Source organism: Pongo pygmaeus, chromosome 21 (assembly GCF_028885625.2).
Source record: "Pongo pygmaeus isolate AG05252 chromosome 21, NHGRI_mPonPyg2-v2.0_pri, whole genome shotgun sequence".
NCBI classification, from domain to species: Eukaryota; Metazoa; Chordata; class Mammalia; order Primates; family Hominidae; genus Pongo; species Pongo pygmaeus.
The window spans coordinates 232,650-254,236 of NC_072394.2; the positions used below are offsets into that span (position 1 = coordinate 232,650).

The window sequence follows — 21,587 nt, forward strand, 5'->3', positions numbered from 1 at the left end:
AAGGGACATTAGGGACAACTGTTAGGGGAAGGTTGGTGGTAGGTTTTTCTTATCACCTTAATTCAGAGGACACTCTCACTACTTTTTGTAACATGGTTGGGTGACTAAGCCCTTGCTCAGAGTTCAAAGTCCTAATGCTATTAATGTCTGAAATGATTCTCTGAAGAGGGTGGGACGCAGATTGTCTACGTCTGAAGTGGCTGTGGATGCAGAAGATATCTAAACATTTGCAATTTGTTTGTTCCTTCTTTGCCACAACCCCACCCCCACTCCATGCAATCTGCAGATTAAATACACATGAATCATTTCCTGTTATGAAAATCTCCTCGGCCGGGTGCAGTGGCTCACGCCTGTAATCCCAGCACTTTGGGAGGCCAAGGCAGGCAGATCATGAGGTCAGGAGTTCGAGACCAGCTTGGCCAACATGGTGAAACCCCGTCTCTACTAAAGATACAAAAAGATTAGCCAGGCATGGTGGTGCTTGCCTGTAATCCCAGCTAATCGGGAGGCTGAGGCAGGAGAATCACTTGAACGCGGGAGGCGAAGGTTGCCGTGACTGAGATCACGCCATTGCACTTCAGCCTGGGCGACAGGGCAAGACTCCATCCACCACCCCCCCCCCCCACACACACACACAAAAAGAAAATCTCCTCATGCCCAGGCCTCATAAGAATGGCCTTGGAACTTAGGAGATGGTAGATTACATGCTAAGAGAATGTGAACATGGCTAAGTTATTTTGTAAAGGGGAAAAGGCATTAGGACCTTGGCATCCTTAATGAGAACAGAATGCTGACTCATGCTCCATAGAAAAGATTAGCAAATCTGTAATGACAATATTATTTAAAAAAAAAAAAAAAAAAAAAAAAAGCCAGTCCTCTGGGGTTCAGAGGAAGGAAAAGTCTCAGATGTCCTGCCTGGAAAGCTGTCCGCATCTAAGTACTGCCAGAGCCCCAGCTCTGTGGGTCTGCAGGGCTGTGCACCAGAAGAGCGAAAAGCTGCCATGGAGTCACTGGTCTGCTTTGATGGGTAGCTGCTGTTTGCTGGGAAACTGCTGTTTTCAGGTAGGGAAGGACGTGATGTCAGGGGGAACCCAGCCAGAGTTGAGATTTCCTTGCTGTTGGAAGGTAGATTGTCAGCCTGGGCTTGTTTTCTGTGGGTTATGTTGACCTGGAAGTCTTCCAGCCCTTAGATCCATAGGGCTGGTTCTAGGCAAGAAGGTCTGTGTCTCCCTCCTGAGAAGCCTCCGATACCCCCTGACTCTGGGAGGGACTTCTAGGCATCATTCTAATAACCCAGCTTTAAACTTCTGCCCATGCAGAGGGCTGATGTGAAAGTATTTGCATTTTGAAGGGGGACTCCACAGGACTCTAAGAAATGCATTTTCTTTGGTTTGTTTTGAGATAGTCTTGCTCTGTTATCCAGGCTGGAGTGCAGTGGCACAATCTAGGCTCACTGCAACCTCCGCCTCCCAGGTTGAAGCAATTCTCCTGCCTCAACCTCCTGAGTAGCTGGGACTACAGGCGTGTGCCACCATGCCTGGCTAATTTTTTGTATTTTTTGGTAGAGATGGGGTTTCACCATGTTGGCCAGGCTGGTCTCCAACTACCGGCCTCAAGTGATCCACCTGCCTAGGCCTCCCAAAGTGCTGGGATTGCAGGTGTGAGCCACCGCATCTGGCCGGGAATGCATTTCTAATGGTGGAACTGCAAGTACATAGAGTGAAAAAGATACTTTCGGCAGGATGTTCTACCCTGCGCTGTTCAAATTACCTGTTAAATAGGAATCAGGTAATTTGTGGGTATTAGTGGGTAGCCACCCACTTCATCCTTTTGAGAGGCTGGCTCTGCCCTTTGGAACTTTAGAAACATCTGGCTCACCGTTTTTTTGAAAAGTATGCTGACTTAAGTCAGTTGCAAGGACTTACTGATAATAAGTATTTACAACCAGACACTATTAGTAGACAGCAGGTTAAGTGCTTTTCTCTTTCAGAGAAAAGGTCTTATTACCTCCTTTTTTTTTTTTTTTTTTTTTTTTGAGACAGGGTCTCACTCTATTACCCAGGCTAGAGTGTTGTGGCATGGTGTCGGCTCACTGCAGCCTCTACCTCTCAGGTTCAAGCAATTCTCCTGCCTCAGCCTCTCGAGTAGCTGAGCTTACAGGCACCCACCATCACACCCAGCTAATTTTTGTATTTTTAGTAGAGACCAGGTTTCCATGTTGGCCAGGCTGGCCTCGAACTCCTGACCTCAGGTGATCCACCCGCCTTGGCCTCCCAAAGTGCTGGGATTACAGGCGTGAGCCACCATGCCCGGCTACCTCCTTTTTATAGAACAAGAACAACAGGAGCTCCAGGAGCTGGTGCTGCGGCCTGCAGGAGACGTGAAGTTAGCACTTTGCCTCTCTCCTGAGTCTACATGGCCATCCACAACAAAGGAGGAAGCCAATTAAAGATAATAAGCCTAAGGAAAGCGATGTCTTCAGATTTTTATTTTCTACTTCAATTGAGTTGGGGCATCTGAGTTTCTTAATTACACATTTTTCTTTCATTTATGCTTTTATTAGTGATTTTCCATGGCTTGGCCTTTAAGAAAGCCACTTCAGCAACGAGGCACTCTGACACTGGGGTTGTTATAACACACATGAGGGATGCTTCTGAAACACACAGAGGATTTGGGTCACAGCTATCCAGTACAGGGTTGTCTGCTGTATCTATTTTAATGATTTAATAATTCATGAGTTCAACAGGCTCTGGTTCAATTTTTTTCTTCAATTAATACTAACTTTCAAATTATTTTCTGAGATTGGGAATAGTAATTGTTATTCCTTTTCAGATAATAGCACTCTTTGCAGTTTTTTTTTTTTTTTGAGACAGAGTCTTGCTCTGTCATCCAGACTGGAGTGCAGTGGCATTATCTCGGCTCATGGCAACCTCCACCTCCCGGGTTCAAGCGATTCTCCTGCCTCAGCCTCCTGAATAGCTGGGACTACAGGCACATGCCACCATGCCAGGCTAATTTTTTGTATTTTTAGTAGAGACAGGGTTTCACCGTGTTAGCCAGGATGGTCTCGATCTCCTGACCTCGTGATCCGCCTGCCTCGGCCTCCCAAAGTGCTGGGAATACAGGTGTGAGCCACCACGCCCGACTCTTTGCGGTTTTAGTATTTTAGTATCTTTTTAGCCAGCTCTGCCACATATGAGCTCTGTCACGGCTTATCTATTAATACATCCTGTGCCTCAGTTTCTTCATCTGTAAAAGGGACATAATAATAGTATCTTTTTTTTTAAGAGGTGCTGGGGAATGAACCCAGGGAATAACAACATCTTAATCACAGCATTGTAGTGAAGAGTAAATAAAGAAATTCATGTAAATCATGCTCTTATTACAGTTCTGGAACACTCTACCAAGTTTAGCTATTATTAACATTATTATAATTGTTTTGAATCACAAAATTAGTATGTGCTTGTTATTAAAAAAAAAAAAAAGAAAAGTTCAGGCCGAGTGTAGTGGCTCATGCCTATAATCCCAGCACTTTGGGATACTCAGTTGGATTGCTGAGCTCAGGAGTTTGAGACCAGCCTGGACAACATGGTGAAACCCCATCTCAATAAAAAATACAAAAATTAGCTGTGCATAGTGGTGTGTGCCTGTAGTCCCAGCTTCTCAGAAGGCTGAGGTGAGATGATCACTTGAGCCTGGGAGGCGGAGGTTGCAGTGAGCCAAGATCGTGCCACTGCACTCTGACCTGGGTGACAGAGTAAGACTCTGTCCCCCACAAAAAAAAAAAAAAAAAAAATGCGAGGCACTGTGGCTCATGCTTGTAATCCTAGCAATTTGGGAGGCTGAGGCAAGAGGATCATTTGAGGTCAGGAGTTCAAGACCAGCCTGGCTTGGCCAACATGGTGAAACCCTGTCCTACTAAGAAGTACAAAAAAATGAGCCGGGCATGGTGGTGCGCACCTGTAATCCCAGCTACTCAAGAGGCTGAGGCAAGAAAATAGGTTGAATCCAAGAGGCAGAGGTTGCAATGAGCCAAGATCAAGCCACTGCACTCCAGCCTGGGTGACAGAATGAGACCCTGTCTCAAAAAAATAAAAAAATTCAAAACAATCCAAAACATAGAGGTTTATAAAGTAAGAAATGATAGCGTCCTCTCTTGACCCAGCCCCACCCAATCCTGCTTTCTGGAGATAACCACTGTATTTGGACCACAGTCTTTCCAGGCATATTCATGCAATGTCTTGGAACTTTGCCTGTCCCATCTAACAAATTGACCATGACATCTCTCCACAGCAGCTCTGCGGGAAGCACCTCTTTACATAATATGGGTATGATCTGACCTTGCCTGATTTGTATGTGGCTCCAGTATGTGTTTACAGCGTCTTTCACATTACTATGTAGTTAAACCCTCCTTCTTTTCCTTAGACCTACTGGGTTTTGTCTAATGCTTTTAAAGACCTTTGCAGTCAGGAGCATTGAGAAATACACTTGCCAGGATTGGAAAATGAAGAGGTCCGGTGTGGTGGCCGGTAATCCCATCATTTTGGGAGGCTGAGGCAGGAGGATTGCTTGAGCCCAGGAGTTTGAAACTAGCCTAGGCAACATAGTGAGACCTCGCCTCTACAAAAAATGAAAAAAAAAGAAAATCAGCTGGGCATGGTGACGTACTCCTGTAATCCTAGCTGCTCAGGTGTGTTAGGTGATAGATCACTTGAGCCCAGGAGGTTGAGGCTGCAGTGAGCTCTAATCATGCCACTGCATTCCAGCCTGGGCAACAGAGTGAGACCCTATCTGGAAAAAAAAAAATCCACTCAAAGGTATTTGTCAAAAAAACAAGTGGATATTCAAAAAGAGAAAAAAAACTGAGTGATTGTTATATGTTTGACAGTGAGATGTTTCTATTAATATGCTTTTTAAGTTGAAAGATAAAGTTGTATGTATTTACCATGTACAACATGATGTTTTAAAATACACATACATTATGGAATGACTAAATCTAGCTAATTAACATAGTTTTCACTTTTGTGGTAAGAACACTTCACATCTACCCTCTTAGCATTTTCCAAGAATACAGTGTATTATTGACTATCACCACCACAATGTATAACAGATCTCTTGAAGTTATTCCTCCTATTTAACTGGAATTTTGGCCATCATTTCTCCAGACTGTCCTCCTCACAACTACCTCATCTCCTGGTAACCACCATTTTACTTTCTCTCTCTCTTTTTTTTTTTATTTTTATTTTTTGAGACAGAGTGTAGCTTTGTCACTCAGGCTGGAGTGCAGTGGCACAGTCTTGGCTCACTGCAGCCTCCGCCTCCCAGGTTCAAGTGATTCTCCTGCCTCAGCCTCCCAAGTAGCTGGGATTACAGGTGCGTGCCACCATGCCCAGCTAATTTTTGTATTTTTAGTAGAGACAGGGTTTCACCATGTTGGCCAGGCTGGTCTCCAACTCCAGACTTCAGGCGATCCGCCCGCTTCAGCCTCCCAAAGTACTGGGATTACAGGCATGAGCCCCCACGCCCAGCCCACCATTTTACTCTCTACCTCCACAAGATCAACATTTTTGGTTTCTACATTTAAGTGAGATCATACAGTATTTGTCTTTCTGTGACCAGCTTATTTCACTTAACATAATGTCCTCTAGGTTCACTGCATGTTGTTGCAAATGACAGGAGTTTTCTTTTATGGCTAAATAGTATTCCATTGTTTGTATATACCACATTTTCTTTATCAGTTTATCCATTGATGAACACTTAGACTGATTTCTTTCTTCCTTTCTTTCTTTCTTTTTTTTTTTTTTTTTTGAGACAGAGTCTCACTCTGTTGCCCAGGCTGGAGTGCAGAGGCATGATCTTGGCTCACGACAACCTCCACCTCCCGGGTTCAAGTGATTCTCCTGCCTCAGCCTCTTGAGTAGCTGGGATTACAGGCATGCACCAACACACTCAGCTAATTTTTGTATTTTTAGTACAGAAGGGGTTTCACCATGTTGGCCAGGCTGGTCTCAAACTCCTTACCACAAGTGTTCCATCCACCGTGGCCTCCCAGAGTGCTGGGATTACAGGTGTGAGCCACCGTGCCCAGCCTGGTCAATTTCATGTCTTGGCTATTGTGACTAGTGATGCAAAGAACATGGGAGTGCAGATATCTTTATGAGGTAGTGATTTCTTTTCCTTTGGATATATACCTGGTAGTGGGATTGCTGGATCTTATGATAGTTCTATTTTTAATTTTTTGAGGATTTTCTATAATGTTTTCCAAAATGACTATACTACTTTACATTCTCACCTACAGGTACAAGGGTTCCCTTTTCCATCCTCACCAGCACTTGTTACCTCTTGTCTTTTTTTGTCTTTCTTTTTCTTTTTTTTTTGAGATGGAGTCTTGCTGTTGTCGCCTGGGCTAGAGTGCAATGGCATAATCTTGGCTCACTTCAACCTCGGCCTCCTGGGTTCAAGCAATTCTCCTGCCTCAGCCTCCCAAGTAGATGAGATTACAGGTGCCCGTCACCACTCCTGGCTAATTTTTGTATTTTTAGTAGAGATATGGTTTCACCATGTTGGCCAGGCTGGTCTCAAACTCCAGACCTCATGTGATCCACCCGCCTATGCCTCCCAAAGTGCTGGGATTACAGGCATGAGCCACTGCACCAGCCCGGACTACAGTTTGTCTTTTTGATAACAACTATTCTAAGCGGTGTGAGGTAATATCTCACTGTGGTTTTAATTTGCTTTTCCTTGATTATTAATGATGTTGAACTTTTTTCATACATCTATTGGCCATTTGTATGTCTTCTTTGGAGAAATGTCTATTCTGATTCTTTGCCCATTTTAAAATCAGGTCATTTGTTTCCTTGCCATTAAGTTGTTTGAATTCCTTATGTGTTTTGGATATTAGCTCCTTATTAGATGCATAGTTTGCAAATATTTTCTCCCATTCTGTAGGTTGTCTCTTCACTTTGTGGTTTGCTGTGCAGAAGCTTTTAGGTTGATGTAATCCCATTTGTCTATTTTTGCTTTTGTTGCCCATGCTTTTGGATTCACTTCAAAGAGTCATTGCCCAGGCCAGGCGTGGTGGCTCGTGCCTGTAATCCCAGCACTTTGAGAGGCTGAAGGAGGTGGATCACTTGAGGTCAGGAGTTTGAGACCAGCCTGGCCAACATGGTGAAACACCCTCTCTACAATATACAAAAAATACCAGGGCATGGTGGCACACATCTGTAGTTCCAGCTATTAGGGAGGCAGAGACAGGAGAAACGCTTGAAACTCAGGAGGGGGAGGTGGCAGTGAGCCAAGATTGTACACTGCACTTCAGCCTGGATGACAGAATGAGACTCTAGCTCAAAAAAAAAAAAAAACAAAAAAACAAAAAAAAAAACACACACAAAAAACTTGAAGATAGGCCACATGATAAGCACATAAAAATCTTTATCACTGGCCGTGCACAGTGGCTCACATCTGTAATCCCAGTACTTTGGGAGGCTGAGGCAGGTGGATCACAAGGTCAGGAGTTCGAGACTAGCCTGGCCAACATGGTGAAACCCCGTCTCTACTAAAAATACAAAAATTAGCTGGGCATGGTGGTAGACGCCTGTAATCCCAGCTACTCGGGAGGCTGAGGCACAGAATTGCTTGAACCCAGGAGGCGGAGGTTGCAGTGAGCTGAGAGTGTGCCACTGTACTCCAGCCTGGGTGACAAAGCAAGATTCCATCTCAAAAAAAAAAAAAAAATTAGCCGGGCGTGGTGGCACATGCCTGTAATCCCAGCTGCTAGGGAGGCTGAGGCAGGAGAATCACTTGAACCCGAAAGGTGGAGGTTGCAGTGAGCCGAGATTGCGCCATTGCACTCCAGCCTGGGCAACAAGAGCAAAATTTCATCTTAAAAAAAAAAAAAGTCTTTATCACCATATTGTACATACTGATTTCTAAGCATTGCAGTGGTTCCCCTAAGATGAGATAGCACATTTCAATAAATACATAAGAATCAAAAAGAATCAAATTATTCTTTTGTTTTGAGTGGAGTCTCGCTCTGTCACCCAGGCTGGAGTGCAATGGCGCTATCTTGGCTCACTGCAACCTCTGCCTCCCGGGTTCAAGCTATTCTTCTGCCTCAGCTTCCCAAGTAGCTGGGATTACAGGCACATGCCACCAAGCCCGGCTAATTTTTGTATTTTTAGTAGAGATAGGGTTTCACCATGTTGGCCAGGCTGTTCTCGAACTCCTGACCTCATGATCCACCTGCCTTGGCCTCCAAAAGTGCTGGGATTACAGGTGTGAGACACCGTGCCCAGTCCAAATTGTTATTTAGTATTCAGAAGCATCATCAGTTTCTTTGACAAAAAATTATCCTCAGATTGCATCTGTTTTCTGCTAACATACCATACTTTTCATTATTTCTAGCATGGTTCAAATAATTAATTTGGGAGCAAAATAAATTTAGAATTGCTGGCCAATAGTCTGTCACTTACTCCATCGAGCAATATTATTTTCATAGTCTTGAAAAGCATTTATTGTTCCCTTTTTACAGATGAGAAAATTAAGGCTCAGAGAGGTTAAATGGCTACGGTCATACAATTGGTTAGTAAGAAAGTCAGGATTCAAGCTCGGCCTCCTAACTCCACATTTGGGGCATTTGCTGCTTCACTCTTGAATGTCCATAGTTGAGGATGGCTCTGGGCCATGAGTCAGTCATGTCTGTCCCTAGCGTAATGAAATGTCATGCTTTCTATTAAGCCCTCACATACTTGAGGTGCCACGAAATGGATTCTTTTTCCTAGCATCACGGAATATCCACCAAGTAGTGTTTATAAAGTCTTTACGACTTGCCTAGCATTGTGTTAATACTGATTTTAGTTCTTACAGTCCACACTTACATAACTGTAATGGGTTCATTACCAGATGCACATGGCAAGTCAGTACACCAAGACGCCAGGTTGTAGCAAAGAGAAAAGTTTACAGGGTGCCGAATGAGGAGATGGAAGGGGAACTTCAACTCTGTCTCCCTGAGGAGTTTGGGGATGAGACTAATAAGGGTTTTGAAGTGGGCCAAAGTGTGGAAGTCATTGACTGGTGGAAGAGTGTAGGAAGAAGTCAGAGACAGGGAGATTTAGAAACTGTATTCTCCGCCGGGCGTGGTAGCTCATGCCTGTGATTTCAGCACTTTGGGAGGCCAAGGTGGGCAGATCACCTGAGGTCAGGAGCTCCAGAGCAGCCTGGCCAACATAGTGAAACCCCGTCTCTACCAAAACTAGAAAAATTAGTGGGGTGTGGTAGTACCCACCTGTAATCCCAGCTACTCAGGAGACTGAGGCAGGAGAATCGCCTAAACCCAGGAGGTGGAGGTTGCAGTGAGCTGAGATTGCGCCACTGCACTCCAACCTGGGCGACAGAGCGAGATACTGTCTCAAAAAAATAAAAGAAAAGAAAAAGTAAAAGAAACTGTATTCTCATGCTTATTTGGTTCCTCTGTTGGGGGATCTTAAAATTGGAAGGCATAAGTGGTTTCATTGGAATTTGGGATCTGAAAAACATCTTAAACAAAAGCCTTATGATTCTAATGTCAGAGATCCCATCCATCTTAAAGAAAAGTCTTATGCTTCTAACCTCAGAACTCCTATCCGTAGGAACAATGGGGGTTGCAGATGGTCAGTATCTAGTGATTAATGCATAATTATTGTAACTATATGTCTGCCCAGATTTTTTTTTTTTTTTTTTTTTGAGACAAGGTCTTGCTCTGTCATCCAGGCTGGATGCAGTGGTGTACTCATTGCTCACTGTAGCCTTGACCTCCTGGGCTCAAGTGATCCTCCTGCCTCAGCCTGCCGATTAGCTGGGACTACAGGCACAAACCACTGTGCCTGGCTAATTTTTTTCAGTTTTTGTAGAGATGATGTCTCTACAAAAATGCCGAGGCTGGTCTTGAACTCCTGGCTTCAAATACTTGGCCTCCCAAAGTGTTAGTGTTACAGGCATAAGCCACCAAGCCCAGCCCAGAATTCTTAACCTTGTGAGGATGGCTTCATTTATGTTCATTATAAAAGTACAAGAAGTTACTGAGCAAGACACTCTGCAAGTGCTGGACAGGGCATGATGGCTCACGCCTGTAATCCCAGCACTTTGGAAGGCCAAGGCGGGCAAATCACTTGAAGTCAGGAGTTTGAGACTAGCCTGGCCAACGTGGTGAAACCCTGTCTCTACTAAAAATATAAAAATTAGCAGAGCATGGTGGCACGCGCCTGTAATCCCAGCTACTCGGGAGGCTGAGGCAGGAGAATAGGTTGAACTCAGGAGGTGGAGGTTACAGTGAGCCAAGATTGCCCCACTGCATTCCAGCCTGGGCGACAGAGCAAGGCTCCGTCTCAAAAAAAAAATAGGAAGTTTACAGTCCATCTGATATTTTTTCTTCTTGGCTGTCAACTTACTGTTTAATTATGCCTTTAGACTATTGCATGATTGAAAAAGCACTAAGATGTCTTTTTCTTTTCTTTTTTTTTTTTTTGAGGAGTTTTGCTCTGTTGCCAGGCTGGAGTGCAGTGGTGCAATCTTAGCTCACTGCAACCTCTGCCTCCTGGATTCAAGTGATTCTCCTGCCTCAGCCTCCCAAGTAGCTAGGACTACAGGTGTGCACCAACACGCCCAGCTAATTTTTGTATTTTTAGTAGAGACGGGGTTTCACCATGTTGGCCAGGATGGTCTCGATCTCTTGACCTTGTGATCCGCCCGCCTTGGCCTCCCAAAGTGTTGAGATTACAGGCGTGAGCCACTGTGCCCAGCCTTTTTCTTTTTCTTTTCTTTTTTTTTTTTTTTGAGACACAGTCTCGCTCTGCCACCCAGGCTGGAGTGCAGTGGCACGATCTCAGCTCACTGCAATCTCCACCTCCCAGGTTGAAGTGATTCTCCTGCCTCGGCCTCCCAAGTAGCTGGGACTACAGGTGCCCACCACCATGCCCAACCAATTTTTGTATTTTTAGTAGAGATGGTGTTTCACCATGTTGGCTAGGCTGGTCTCGAACTCCTGATCTCAAGTGATCCACCTGCCTCAGCCTCTCAAAGTGCTGGGATTATAGGCATGAGCCACCGCGCCCGGTATAACCCCATCTCTACATAAAATACAAAAGTTAGCTGAATGTGGTGGCGTGTACCTGTAGTCCTAGCTACTCGGAAGGCTGAAGTGGAAGGATGGCTTAAGCACAGGAGATGGAGGTTGCAATGAGCCAAGATTGTGCCACTGCACTCCAACATCGGCAACAGAGCCAGACCCTGTCCCAAAAAAAAAAAAAAAAAAAAAAAGATGCCTTGAGACTCATTATTATACTTAACCCTTGAACTTTTGTGACATTTCCTTATCCCTTTCTTAAAGCCAAGTCCCTAGATGAGAAAGTAATTAGATCAAGGTTCAGAATGGCAAAGAGAGATAAGATAATTGCAAATAACATCATCCTACTTTGAAAGAGCTATTTTGGTCTTTCAATTAAAATGACTTTTTTCTGTTGAAAGAGATTTGGCTGAAGTAGCTGGCTCAGCTGATGGCAGAGAATCAACAAAATATGAAGAGCTTCATAAAATTGTGGCATAACCCAATTTATGCAGTCATTATATAATCAATGGCAAAACAGAAGGGAATCTAAAACAATTTATAATTTACTTTGGGAAAGCAATAAACTATTTTGTTGTCTCTGGCAAGATTTTGTTGTGATGCTTATTTCAATTAGTTTTCATTTCTTACGCATGGACTAACTAGAAGTGGCAAGACAGTATGGTCGGAGGCATGCTTATGAAACTGCCTTTGCAAAAATTACAACCGAGAAAATTATGACAGTGAAAGAGATCTGACCTAACTGACTCCATCTTGCTTCTAACCTCCAAGCTGTCCTTGTTCATTCCTGGGTGTAGGCTGCACTAACTTTGGGAGTTTATGGCTTAACTTTGAAACAAAGATGATAACAACCCTTCCCCAAAACAAATCCCTTTCCTGGGGACTAGACTGCCTTTGCAAGACTAGTAAATAAGCCTCAAGGTTAGAAATCATGGTTTAGGATTCATGCAGCTGGCTGGCGGTGGGGAGGGGGGAATCACTTGAGGTCAGGAGTTCAAGACCAGCCTAGCAAACCTGGTGAAACTCCATCTCTACTAAAAATACAAAAATTAGGTGGGTGTGGTGGCATGCACCTGTAGTCCCAGCTACTTGAGAGACTGAGGCAGGAGTATCGCTTGAACCCCTGAGGCAGAGGTTGCAGTGAGCCAAGATAGCACCAGTGCACTCCAGCCCGGGTGACAAAGCAAGACTCCATAACAACAACAACAACAACAACAAACTAAGACCAGTGCCTGAGATATTTTCCAGACCTTGCACTTGACGGATTAGCTGGCATCGCTCAGATCAATAAACAGGCTCATCTGGTCTTGTGGCCCCCACCCAGGAATTGACTGAGTGCAACAGGACAGATTCGACTCCCTATGATTTCATCTCTGACTTGATCAATCAGCACTCCCCACTTTCTGATCCCCTACCCACCAAATTATCCTTAAAAAACTCGATACCTGAGTTTCAGGGTGACTGATTTGAGTAATAATAAACTCTGGTTTCCTGTGCAGCTGGCTCTGCATTTATTATCTATTGCAATTCCCATGCCTTGATAAATCGGCTCTGTCTAGGCAACCGGCAAGAAGAACCCATTGGTGGTTACACTTATATGGCAAAAAAAGTCACTATCGACTTCAGAAATTTGCACCAGAAGCCCACAGAAAGATAAGCCTCATCATGGAAAAGCCACAACAGAATAAATAAGAGTTAATTTATACCCAGACTTTTTTTTCAACCAAAGGTAGACACTAGCAAAGGCTTTAAGGTTTGTTTCACTGATAACAAGCCATGAAGAAGTCATGTTTCTGAGATTTCTTGGAGGGTATAAGGTTGAGTGGGGTGTGAATGAGGAGTGGGGAACAGGGGAGACCTGGGAAGAGACTTATTTATTCGTGCATATAACAATGATTTCTGTGGCTGGGCGCGGTGGCTCACGTCTGTAATCCTAGCACTTTCGGAGGCCGAGGCGGGCAGATCATGAGGTCAGGAGATCGAGACCATCCTGGCTAACACCGTGAAACCCTGACTCTACTAAAAATACCAAAAATTAGCCGGGCGTGGTGGCGGGCGCCTGTAGTCCCAGCTACTAGGGAGGCTGAGGCAGGAGAATGGCGTGAACCCGGGAGGCAGAGCTTGCAGTGAGCAGAGATCGCGCCACTGCACTCCAGCCTGGGGGACAGAGCGAGACTCCGTCTCAAAATAAACAAAAACAAAACAAACAAAAAACAATGATTTCTGAGTACTTATATGTGAGTCACTGAGCTGGGCTCTGAAATACAAGCAGAAAAAAGATAAACACGGTCTTTGCCTTTGAGATACTTAACAGTTTGGTGGGAAAAGCAGAAAGGACAAAGGAGTTTAGAGCAATCTAAGTAAACAGAGGAAAGTGAGCTATTCCTGCAAGGGACAACTAACTCTTTTCAGATAAATCAGAGAAGGTTCCTGGAGGAAAAATTGGCTAAAGCTGAGATCGTAAGGATGATAAACATCAAAGAAGAGAGAAGAGTGTTCGTAAGGGAAGAAATTGCATGGGGGAAAAGCTCAGAATTGAGAGAGAGCAAGCATGGAGTATTTAAGGAAAAGGAAGTCCGGGCATGGTGGCTCACACCTGTAATCCCAGCACTTTGGGAGTCTAAGGTGGTGGATCACCTGAGGTCTGGAGTTTGAGACCAGCCTGACCAACATGGTGAAAACCCATCTCAACTAAAAATAAAAAAAATTAGCTGAGCATGGTGGAACGTGCCTGTAATCCCAGCTGCTCAGGAGGCTGAGGCAGGAGAATTGCTTCAACCCGGGAGGCAGAGGTTGCAGTGAGCCAAGATCGCGCCACTGTACTCCAGCCTGGGCGACAGAGCGAGACTCCATCTCCAAAAAAAAAGGAAAAGAAAATAGTGTATAGGTAAAATATCTTAAGTCCAGGACTCCTAATTCATGGGTTATTATTCCAATATAGGCATCGATAGGAGGCTATGAGTATACACTACTCTTTCAAGAAAATGGTGAAAGGGGAAAATAGCCCTCAGTTTTGTTAAATTTTATAGGAGGCCATTGATTTGGTCTGACCTCCTCCATTAGGCCACAGCAGGCTAGGCCAAATCAGAACTGAGTTACTTGTGCTAAGTGCCACGTAATCAAACTGAACTTTGAAACAATGCCATCTTCCAGAAAACGGGAGATTCCAGTCAATCTGATTAAATAAGAAAGTCTCCTCTGTTTTAACCCTACAAGGAAAGTAACTTCGAAATGATCAATTTGCAGGGCTGGGTGTGGTGACTCACGGCTGTAATCACAGCACTTTGGGAGGCCCAGGCGGGAAAATCACTTGAGGTCAGGAGTTCAAGACTAGTCTGGCCAACATGGCAAAACACTGTCTCTACTAGAAATACAAAAATTAGTCGGGCATGGTGGTGCATGCCTGTGATCCAGGTACTAGGGAGGCTGACACACAAGAATCGCTTTAACTCGGGAGGCGGAAGTCGAGATCACACTAGGGCACTCCAGCCTGGACAACAGAGTAATACTGTCTCAAAAAAAAAAAAAAAAAAAAGAACCATCAATTTGCTTTTTGTTCTCTCTGCATTCGTTAGCCCCTTTTCTGCCTATGAAGCCAACCTTGTCTGCTCAGCTCATTGGAACATTCAATTTTATAGAATGAGATGCTGCCTGATTCTAGAATTGTAAACAAAAGCCAATCAGATCTTTAAGCTAAATCTTAATTTTATAATTCTGTCTTTAGACAGTCTCTTTTTCGTGGTCCTGCAGTTGTGCCAGTTACGTAGTTATCTGCATGCATCAGAATATTAAAATATTTTCATCCTCATCTCTAATTTCTACTTTTCATATTTTTAAAATGCAGACATTTAAGTTTATTTATTTATTTATTAAAACCGTTTTGTAGAGACAAGGTCTCCACTGTGTTGCCCAGGTGGGTCTTGAACTGCTTGCCTCAAGTAATCCTCCCATCTTGGCCTCCCAAAGCAGTGGGATTACAGGGGCATGCCTCCCCACCCTCTTCAAGGCATTGAATTTTTTTTTTTTTTTTTTTTGAGACTGAGTTTCGCTCTTGTTGCCCAGGCTGGAGTGCAATGGCACGATCTCGGCTCACCGCAACCTCTGCCTTCTGGGTTCAAGCGATTCTCCTGCCTCAGTCTCCTGAGTAGCTGAGATTACAGGCTGCACTACCATGCCCAGCTAATTTTGTATTTTTAGTAGAGACAGGGTTTCTCTATGTTGGCCAGGCTGGTCTTGAACTCCCGACCTCAGGTGATCCTCCTACCTCGGCCTACCAAAGTGCTGGGATTACAGGTGTGAGCCACCGAGCCCAGCCGAATTTTTTTTTTTTTTTTTTTTTAAAGACAGGGTCTAGCTCTGTTGCCCAGGCTGGACTGCCGTGGCGAGAACATGACTAACTGTAGCCTTGACCTCTCAGGCTCAAGCAATTCTCCCACCTCAGACCCCCAACTACCTGGGGACAGGTAGTAGAGTCAGGCTCTCCCTATGTTGCCCAGGCTGCTCTCAAACTCCTGGCCTCAAGTGATCCCTCTCAGCCTCCCAAAGTTCTGGGACTACAGGCGTTAGCCACCGCGCCCGGCCAACATTTAAATTTTTGTATATTTTTTCTGTTCTCTTAGTGTTTACCAAGCACATTTATCGACAAGCCTCCTCAGGAAATTGCCCAAAATAGCCACCTGTGGCAAGCCTTATTAACAGGCCAAAAGCCTCAGTCAACATGGCCGCCACTGACTTCCATTGCCCTTCACTGCCCGCAGTAAGGATGGCTCCGGTGACTTCCTTCGAACCTCACATTTCCCATAACAAAGATGGCGCCATTGCTTCCGCGTTCCGGTTGCGGATGGTGAGTGTATTCGGGGGTTTGGCGGCTTTTCTCGTCAGTTTTCTGGAGTGCTTTGGAGAGAGGTAAGCGCGGGGTGGGGGGGCGGGGTTGGAGTGGTGGGGGCGGGGGTCACAGCAATGCATCTGATCGTTCTCTCTCAATTAGGAAGTTACGGAGGCTTTCCTTGGCATGTCAGGATTTCCTGCTAGCTCCCCGCCCCTTCCGCCCCAACACACGGTCTCTGCAGCCTCTGCTTAGGGGAATTTTGGGAATTTGTGGGTAGTGAGTATGGATAAGCTTAGGGTTTTTGTTGTTGTTGTTTTTTGTTGTTAAATTTTTTCAGCGACCTGCCACTTCAGGAGGTTCTGCTAAAAAACAAACAAACAAGCAAAAAACCAGCGTTCTTGGGAAATTTCTATTCACCTACCACGTAAAATTTGCCCATTTAAAGCGTAAAAAAAAATCAAGCCGAGCATAGTGGCATTCGCCTGTAGTCCCAGCTGCTCAGGAGACTGAGGTGAGAGAATCGCTCGTGCCCGGGTGTTACAGGCCGCAGTGAGCCGAGATCACGCCACTGCACTCCAGCCTGGGAGACAGAGCAAGACAACGTACCTAAAAATAAATAATAAAGTGTAACATTAAGGGTTTTTGTTGTTGTTGTTGACAGAATTGTGCATCTATTACTGTGGTCTCATTTTAGAATACTTTCATCCCTTCAAAGAAAAATCCTGCCTCCAGTAGCAGTCATTCTACATTCACCACATCCACTCCGCCCCAAGTCCTAGACAATTGCTAGTATACTTTCTGTCTGTACAGCCTTGCCAATTCGCACGTTTGATAGAAATGAAATCATACAGTGTGACTGGCTTCTTTCATTAAGTATAATGTCAATGTTTTTGTGACTAGCTTCTTTCATGACTTTTTTTTTTCTTTGAAACAAAGTCTCATGAGTCTCACTCTGTTGTCCAGGCTGGAGTGCAGTGGTGAGAACATGGCTAACTGCAGCCTTGACCTCTCAGGCTCAAGCAATTCTCCCACCTCAGCCTCCCAACTACCTGGGCCTACAGGCATGTGCTACCATGCCTGGCTAATTAAAAAAATTTTTTTTAATTGAGCCTGAGGGGTCAAGGCTGCAGTTAGCCATGTTCTCGCCACTGCACTCCAGCCTGGGCAACAGAGCTAGACCTTGTCTTTAAAAAAGACACAGCACAGTCTTTGCTCACTGCAACCTTTGCCGCCCAGGTTCACGCTAGTCTCCTGCCTCAGCCTCCCGAGTAGCTGGGACTACAGGCGCCTGCCACCACGTTTGGCTAATTTTTGTATTTTTAGTAGAGATGGGGTTTCACCATCTTGGCCAGGCTGGTCTGGAACTCCTCAGCTCTTGATCAACCTGCCTCAGCCTCCCAAAGTGCTGAGATTACGGGTGTGAGCCCCCACACCCGGCCGACTATCTTCTTATACTATGTATAATATTTTCAAAGCTTGTCTTTGTAGCATGTGTCAGACTGTTAGCAGATAAATAAAACTCTGTAAACTATTTTAAAGTGGTTTATTCTGAGCCAGTATGACTGACCATGGCCCAGAGAGAAAACACAAACCCAAAAAGCCTTGAGTAAGTGATCCCGAGGCAGTTGGGTTATAGTTTGGTTTTTTACATTTTAGGGAGACAGAAGTTAACAGGGAAAGATATAAATCAATACATGGAAGGTATACATTGGTTAGACCCAAAAAGGCAGATATCTCAAAGGGTGGTCTTAGAAGTCTTAGGTGGATTTTAGGGATTCTTTAGCTGACAATTGCTTGAGAGAGTTAAGCTTTGTCTAAAGACTTGAAGTCAGTAGAAAAGAATGCTTGAACTAAGATAAGGGAGTTGTGTGGTTCAAGGTCCTTGTTACGTAGATGAAGCATGAGTAGCAGCCTCAGAGAATAGATGGGCCAGGCGTCATGAATAGAGATGGGCTGGGCTCCATGGCTCACACCTGTAATCTCAACACTTTGTGAGGCCGTGGCAAGCAGATCACTTGAGGTCAGGGGTTCAGGACCAGCCTGGCCAACATGATGAAACACCATCTCTACTAAAAATAAAAAAATTAGCCAGGCACGGTGGCATGTGCCTGTAATCCCAGCTACTTGGGAGGCTGAGGCACAAGAATTGCTTGAATCCAGGAGACAAAGGTTGCAGTGAGCCGAGATCGTGCTACTGCACTCTAGCCTGGATGACAGAGTGAGACTCCATCTCAAAAAATAAAAAAAATAAAATAAAAAATAAAAAAGAGAGAATAGATGGTAAATGTCTCTTTTTGGAAATTTAGGTGTCAGAATTAATCTTTCCTGGATCTGGGAAAGGCCTAGAAAAGGAAACCTTGGCTGCGTTAATGGAGATTCTCTACAGATGCAAATTTCTGTTACAAAAGACAGCTTTGTAGCTTTGTAGAGCCATTTTAAAATATGTCAAAGAAATAATTTTGGGGTTTTTTTTTTTTGTTTGAGACAGTCTTTGTTCTGTCACCCAAACTGGAGTGCAGTAGTGTGATCTCGGCTCACTGCAACCTTTGCTTCCCAGGTTCAAGCAGTTCTCCGCCTCAGCTTCTGGAGCAGCTGGGATTACAGGTGTGCACCATCATGCCTGACTAATTTTTGTATTTTGTTTGTTTGTTTGTTTTTGAGATGGAGTGTTGCCCTGTCACCTAGGCTGTAGTGCAGTGGCACAGTCTCAGCTCACTGCAACCTCCACCTCCTGGGTTGAAGAGATTCTCCTGCCTCAGCCTACGGAGTAGCTGAGATTACAGGCACGCATTGCCATGCCTGGCTAATTTTTTGTATTTTCAGTAGAGACGGGGGTTTCACCATGTTGGCCAGGCTGGTCTCAAACTCCTGACCTCAAGTGATCCACCCGCCTCTGCCTCCCAAAGTGCTGGGATTATAGGCATGAGCCACCGCACCTGGCCGACATAAAATATTTTTATTTCCTTCAGGGTTTGCTATCTGTCATGTGATGCTATACCAGTGTCAGGTTGGAAGATAAGTCACATTATACCAGGTTAATAAAAAAAGAAAATCCCATTTAACAAGATTTTATGGTCTGTAGGGTGTATCCTAACCTATGTCTTGCATGGCCTAGGTCTTGTTTATAATTTGGTATCTTTTTTAACAATATATATAAATATAAAACACAGAGACAGGGTCTTGCCATGTGGCCCAGGCTGGTGTCGAACTCCTGGTCTCAAATGATCCTCCCACCTCGGCCTTCCAAAGTGATAGAGAAGCTAAAAAGAAATTAATTAGGCAGTTATAGAGGGTTAGGGAGTCCTTGGTAAAGTTTTCCTTTTAATAAAAAGAATGATTTCTAACAAAAAGCAGCCTGAAAAATCAAGCTGCAAGCGTAGATAAAAATGCCGGCAGCTGTGCCAGTAGAAAAGGGATTTCTGGAAGCCAGGTATATTCAACATAGAGGTTTCCTCTTCCCTTTTCTTTGTCGCCACGTGTACAAGCAACATGGCACTGGCCAGGTTAAAACTCTATTAGTATAATAAAAGATTAGGGTGGGATGGCCAGCCTCTTCGCATGCTTTGTTAAAGGCACACCTGGTCCAACCAACCCTCTGTGCCCTATGTAAATCAGACACTGGCTCCTCAAGCTCATCTATAAAACCAACCTCATCTTGCCCCAAATTGGGGAGATCCGTTCGGAACCCCCCTTTCTCTGCATGGGAGAGCTTTTCTCTTTTGCCTATTAAACTTTCCTCTCTTAAACACACTCCTTGTGTGTTAGCGTCTTTGATTTCCCAGGTTCAAGCGATTCTCTTGCCTAAGCCTCCCAAGTAGCTGGGATTGCAAGTGCACGCCACCGCGCCTGGCTAATTTTTGTATTTTTAGTAGAGATAGGGTTTTACCATGTTGGCCAGGCTGGTCTCGAACTACTGACCTCAAGTCATCCGCCTCCCAGGTTCAAGCAATTCTCCTGCCTCAGCCCCCCGAGTAGCTGGGATTACAGGCGCCCACCACCACACCTGGCTAATTTTTGTATTTTTAGTACAGATGGGGTTTCACCATGTTGGCCAGGCTGGTCTTGAACTCCTGACCTCAAGTGATCCACCCACCTCAATCTCTCAAAGTGCTGGGATTACAGGCATGAGCCATTGCACCCGGCCAGTTTCCTTGTCTATAAAATGGCTTGATGATGTAAACCAAAAAGTATATGAGACAGGTCTCAATCAGTTTAGAAGTTTATTTTGCTGACTTTAAGGACATGCCCAGAAGAAATAAACACAGAATCACAGAAACTGCCTGTGGTCTGTGCCTTTTTCCAAAGATGAATTTGAGAGCTTCAATATTTAAAAGGGAAAAGTGGGCTTAGGGGAAAGAGGAAGAGTATGGTCATCCATGTGTCACAAGAGAAAAGGAGCAGGCAGGAGAATCGATCTCAGCTCACTGCAACCTCCACCTCCTGGGTTCAAGTGATTCTTCTGCCTCAGCCTACCGAGCAGCTGGGACTACAGGTGCATGTCACCACACCTGGCTAATTTTTTTTGTATTTTTAGTAGAGACGGGGTTTCACCATATTGGCCAGGGTGGTCTCAAACTTCTGACCTTGTGATCCACCCACCTCAGCCTCCCAAAGTGCTGGAATTACAGCTGTGAGCCACTACGGCAGGCCACATAATTAAATCACTCTTAAGAGAGGAAAATAGGCACTTCTAGAGAAGGAAGTTGAACCACATTATCAAAAGGTTTGGGACAAAGGATAATCATTACATTCTACTTGCCGGCCCAAGGTTGTTCACACCACAAGAAGGGTTTAATCTGCCTCCACTGCTTGTTTTTTACTTCCGTACAAATTCAGAGTCCCAAATAATGTGTTTTATATGCATGAATCCTTTTTTTTTTTTTTTTTTTTTTTAAGTAGAGGACAGGGTTTCACTATGTTGGCCAGGTTGGTCTCAAACTCCTGACCTCACGTAATCTGCCCATCTCGGGGTCCCAAAGTGCTGGGATTACAGACATCAGCTACTGCGCCCAGCTGACATGTCTTCTTTTTGTGGTCCAGTTCCCAGTTTGTGATGTATTTGGCATTTAAGTGATTCTGAAAACACAGAAAATATAGGTATCACATCAATGTGCTATTTGTTTTCAAAAAGGATTCCATTCATTTCATATTGCTGATGACACTCTCAGTTGATGGTTGATTTCAAGGCACCTTTGCAGGCAGGCAGGATATGCCAGCATCATTCATTGACCCGTTTGTTCCCTTCCAGAAGCCTCCAGAGCAGAGTGTTAGGTAACATGAAGGGAGAAGCGGAAGGACAGAGTTGCCTGGTGCAGAGATGTTTGCTGAAGCTTCAGGCTTGGTTGGCTAATATAGAACCTGTGAAAAGACAGGATGTTCTTCCTTCTTTAGGAACCTTGATCACTCCATTCCTTTCAAGAGCAATCAGCTGATAGTTTGGCTCACTCTCAGCCTGAGCGAATGTGTACAACAGCATGTGACTGGGTGTCCTCAAACAAAAAGATCTTGCCAGGTCTCACTGTTGATTTGTTTTAATATGCCTCCTATCTTTGCCTAATCGTGTGGTAGTTTAGGCTGCAATACTGGGGCTATGCAGACACAGGATGCTGGGAGGACTTTTGGCTGCGTTCATCCTAGCTTGGCTGCTTTCAAGATGTGTTT

General features: G+C 44.6%; 1 protein-coding gene across 5 annotated transcripts in view; it reads left to right on the forward strand.

Moving 5' to 3' along the window:
* Positions 1 to 868: 868 nt before the first annotated feature.
* Positions 869 to 21,587, forward strand: part of SHLD1 (shieldin complex subunit 1) — a 119,927-nt gene continuing 99,208 nt past the window's right edge. For 2 of the 5 annotated variants that reach the window (XM_063658985.1, XM_063658987.1), the window contains exons 1-2: positions 872 to 1,062; positions 15,718 to 16,003. In XM_063658985.1, the coding sequence (XP_063515055.1) occupies positions 15,816 to 16,003 (188 nt within the window). In that variant the 5' untranslated portion in view covers positions 872 to 1,062; positions 15,718 to 15,815. Of the gene's footprint in view, positions 1,063 to 15,717; positions 16,004 to 21,587 lie in introns of all 5 variants that reach the window. The other 3 variants (XM_054468123.2, XM_054468122.2, XM_054468124.2) reach the window with 3 other exon arrangements.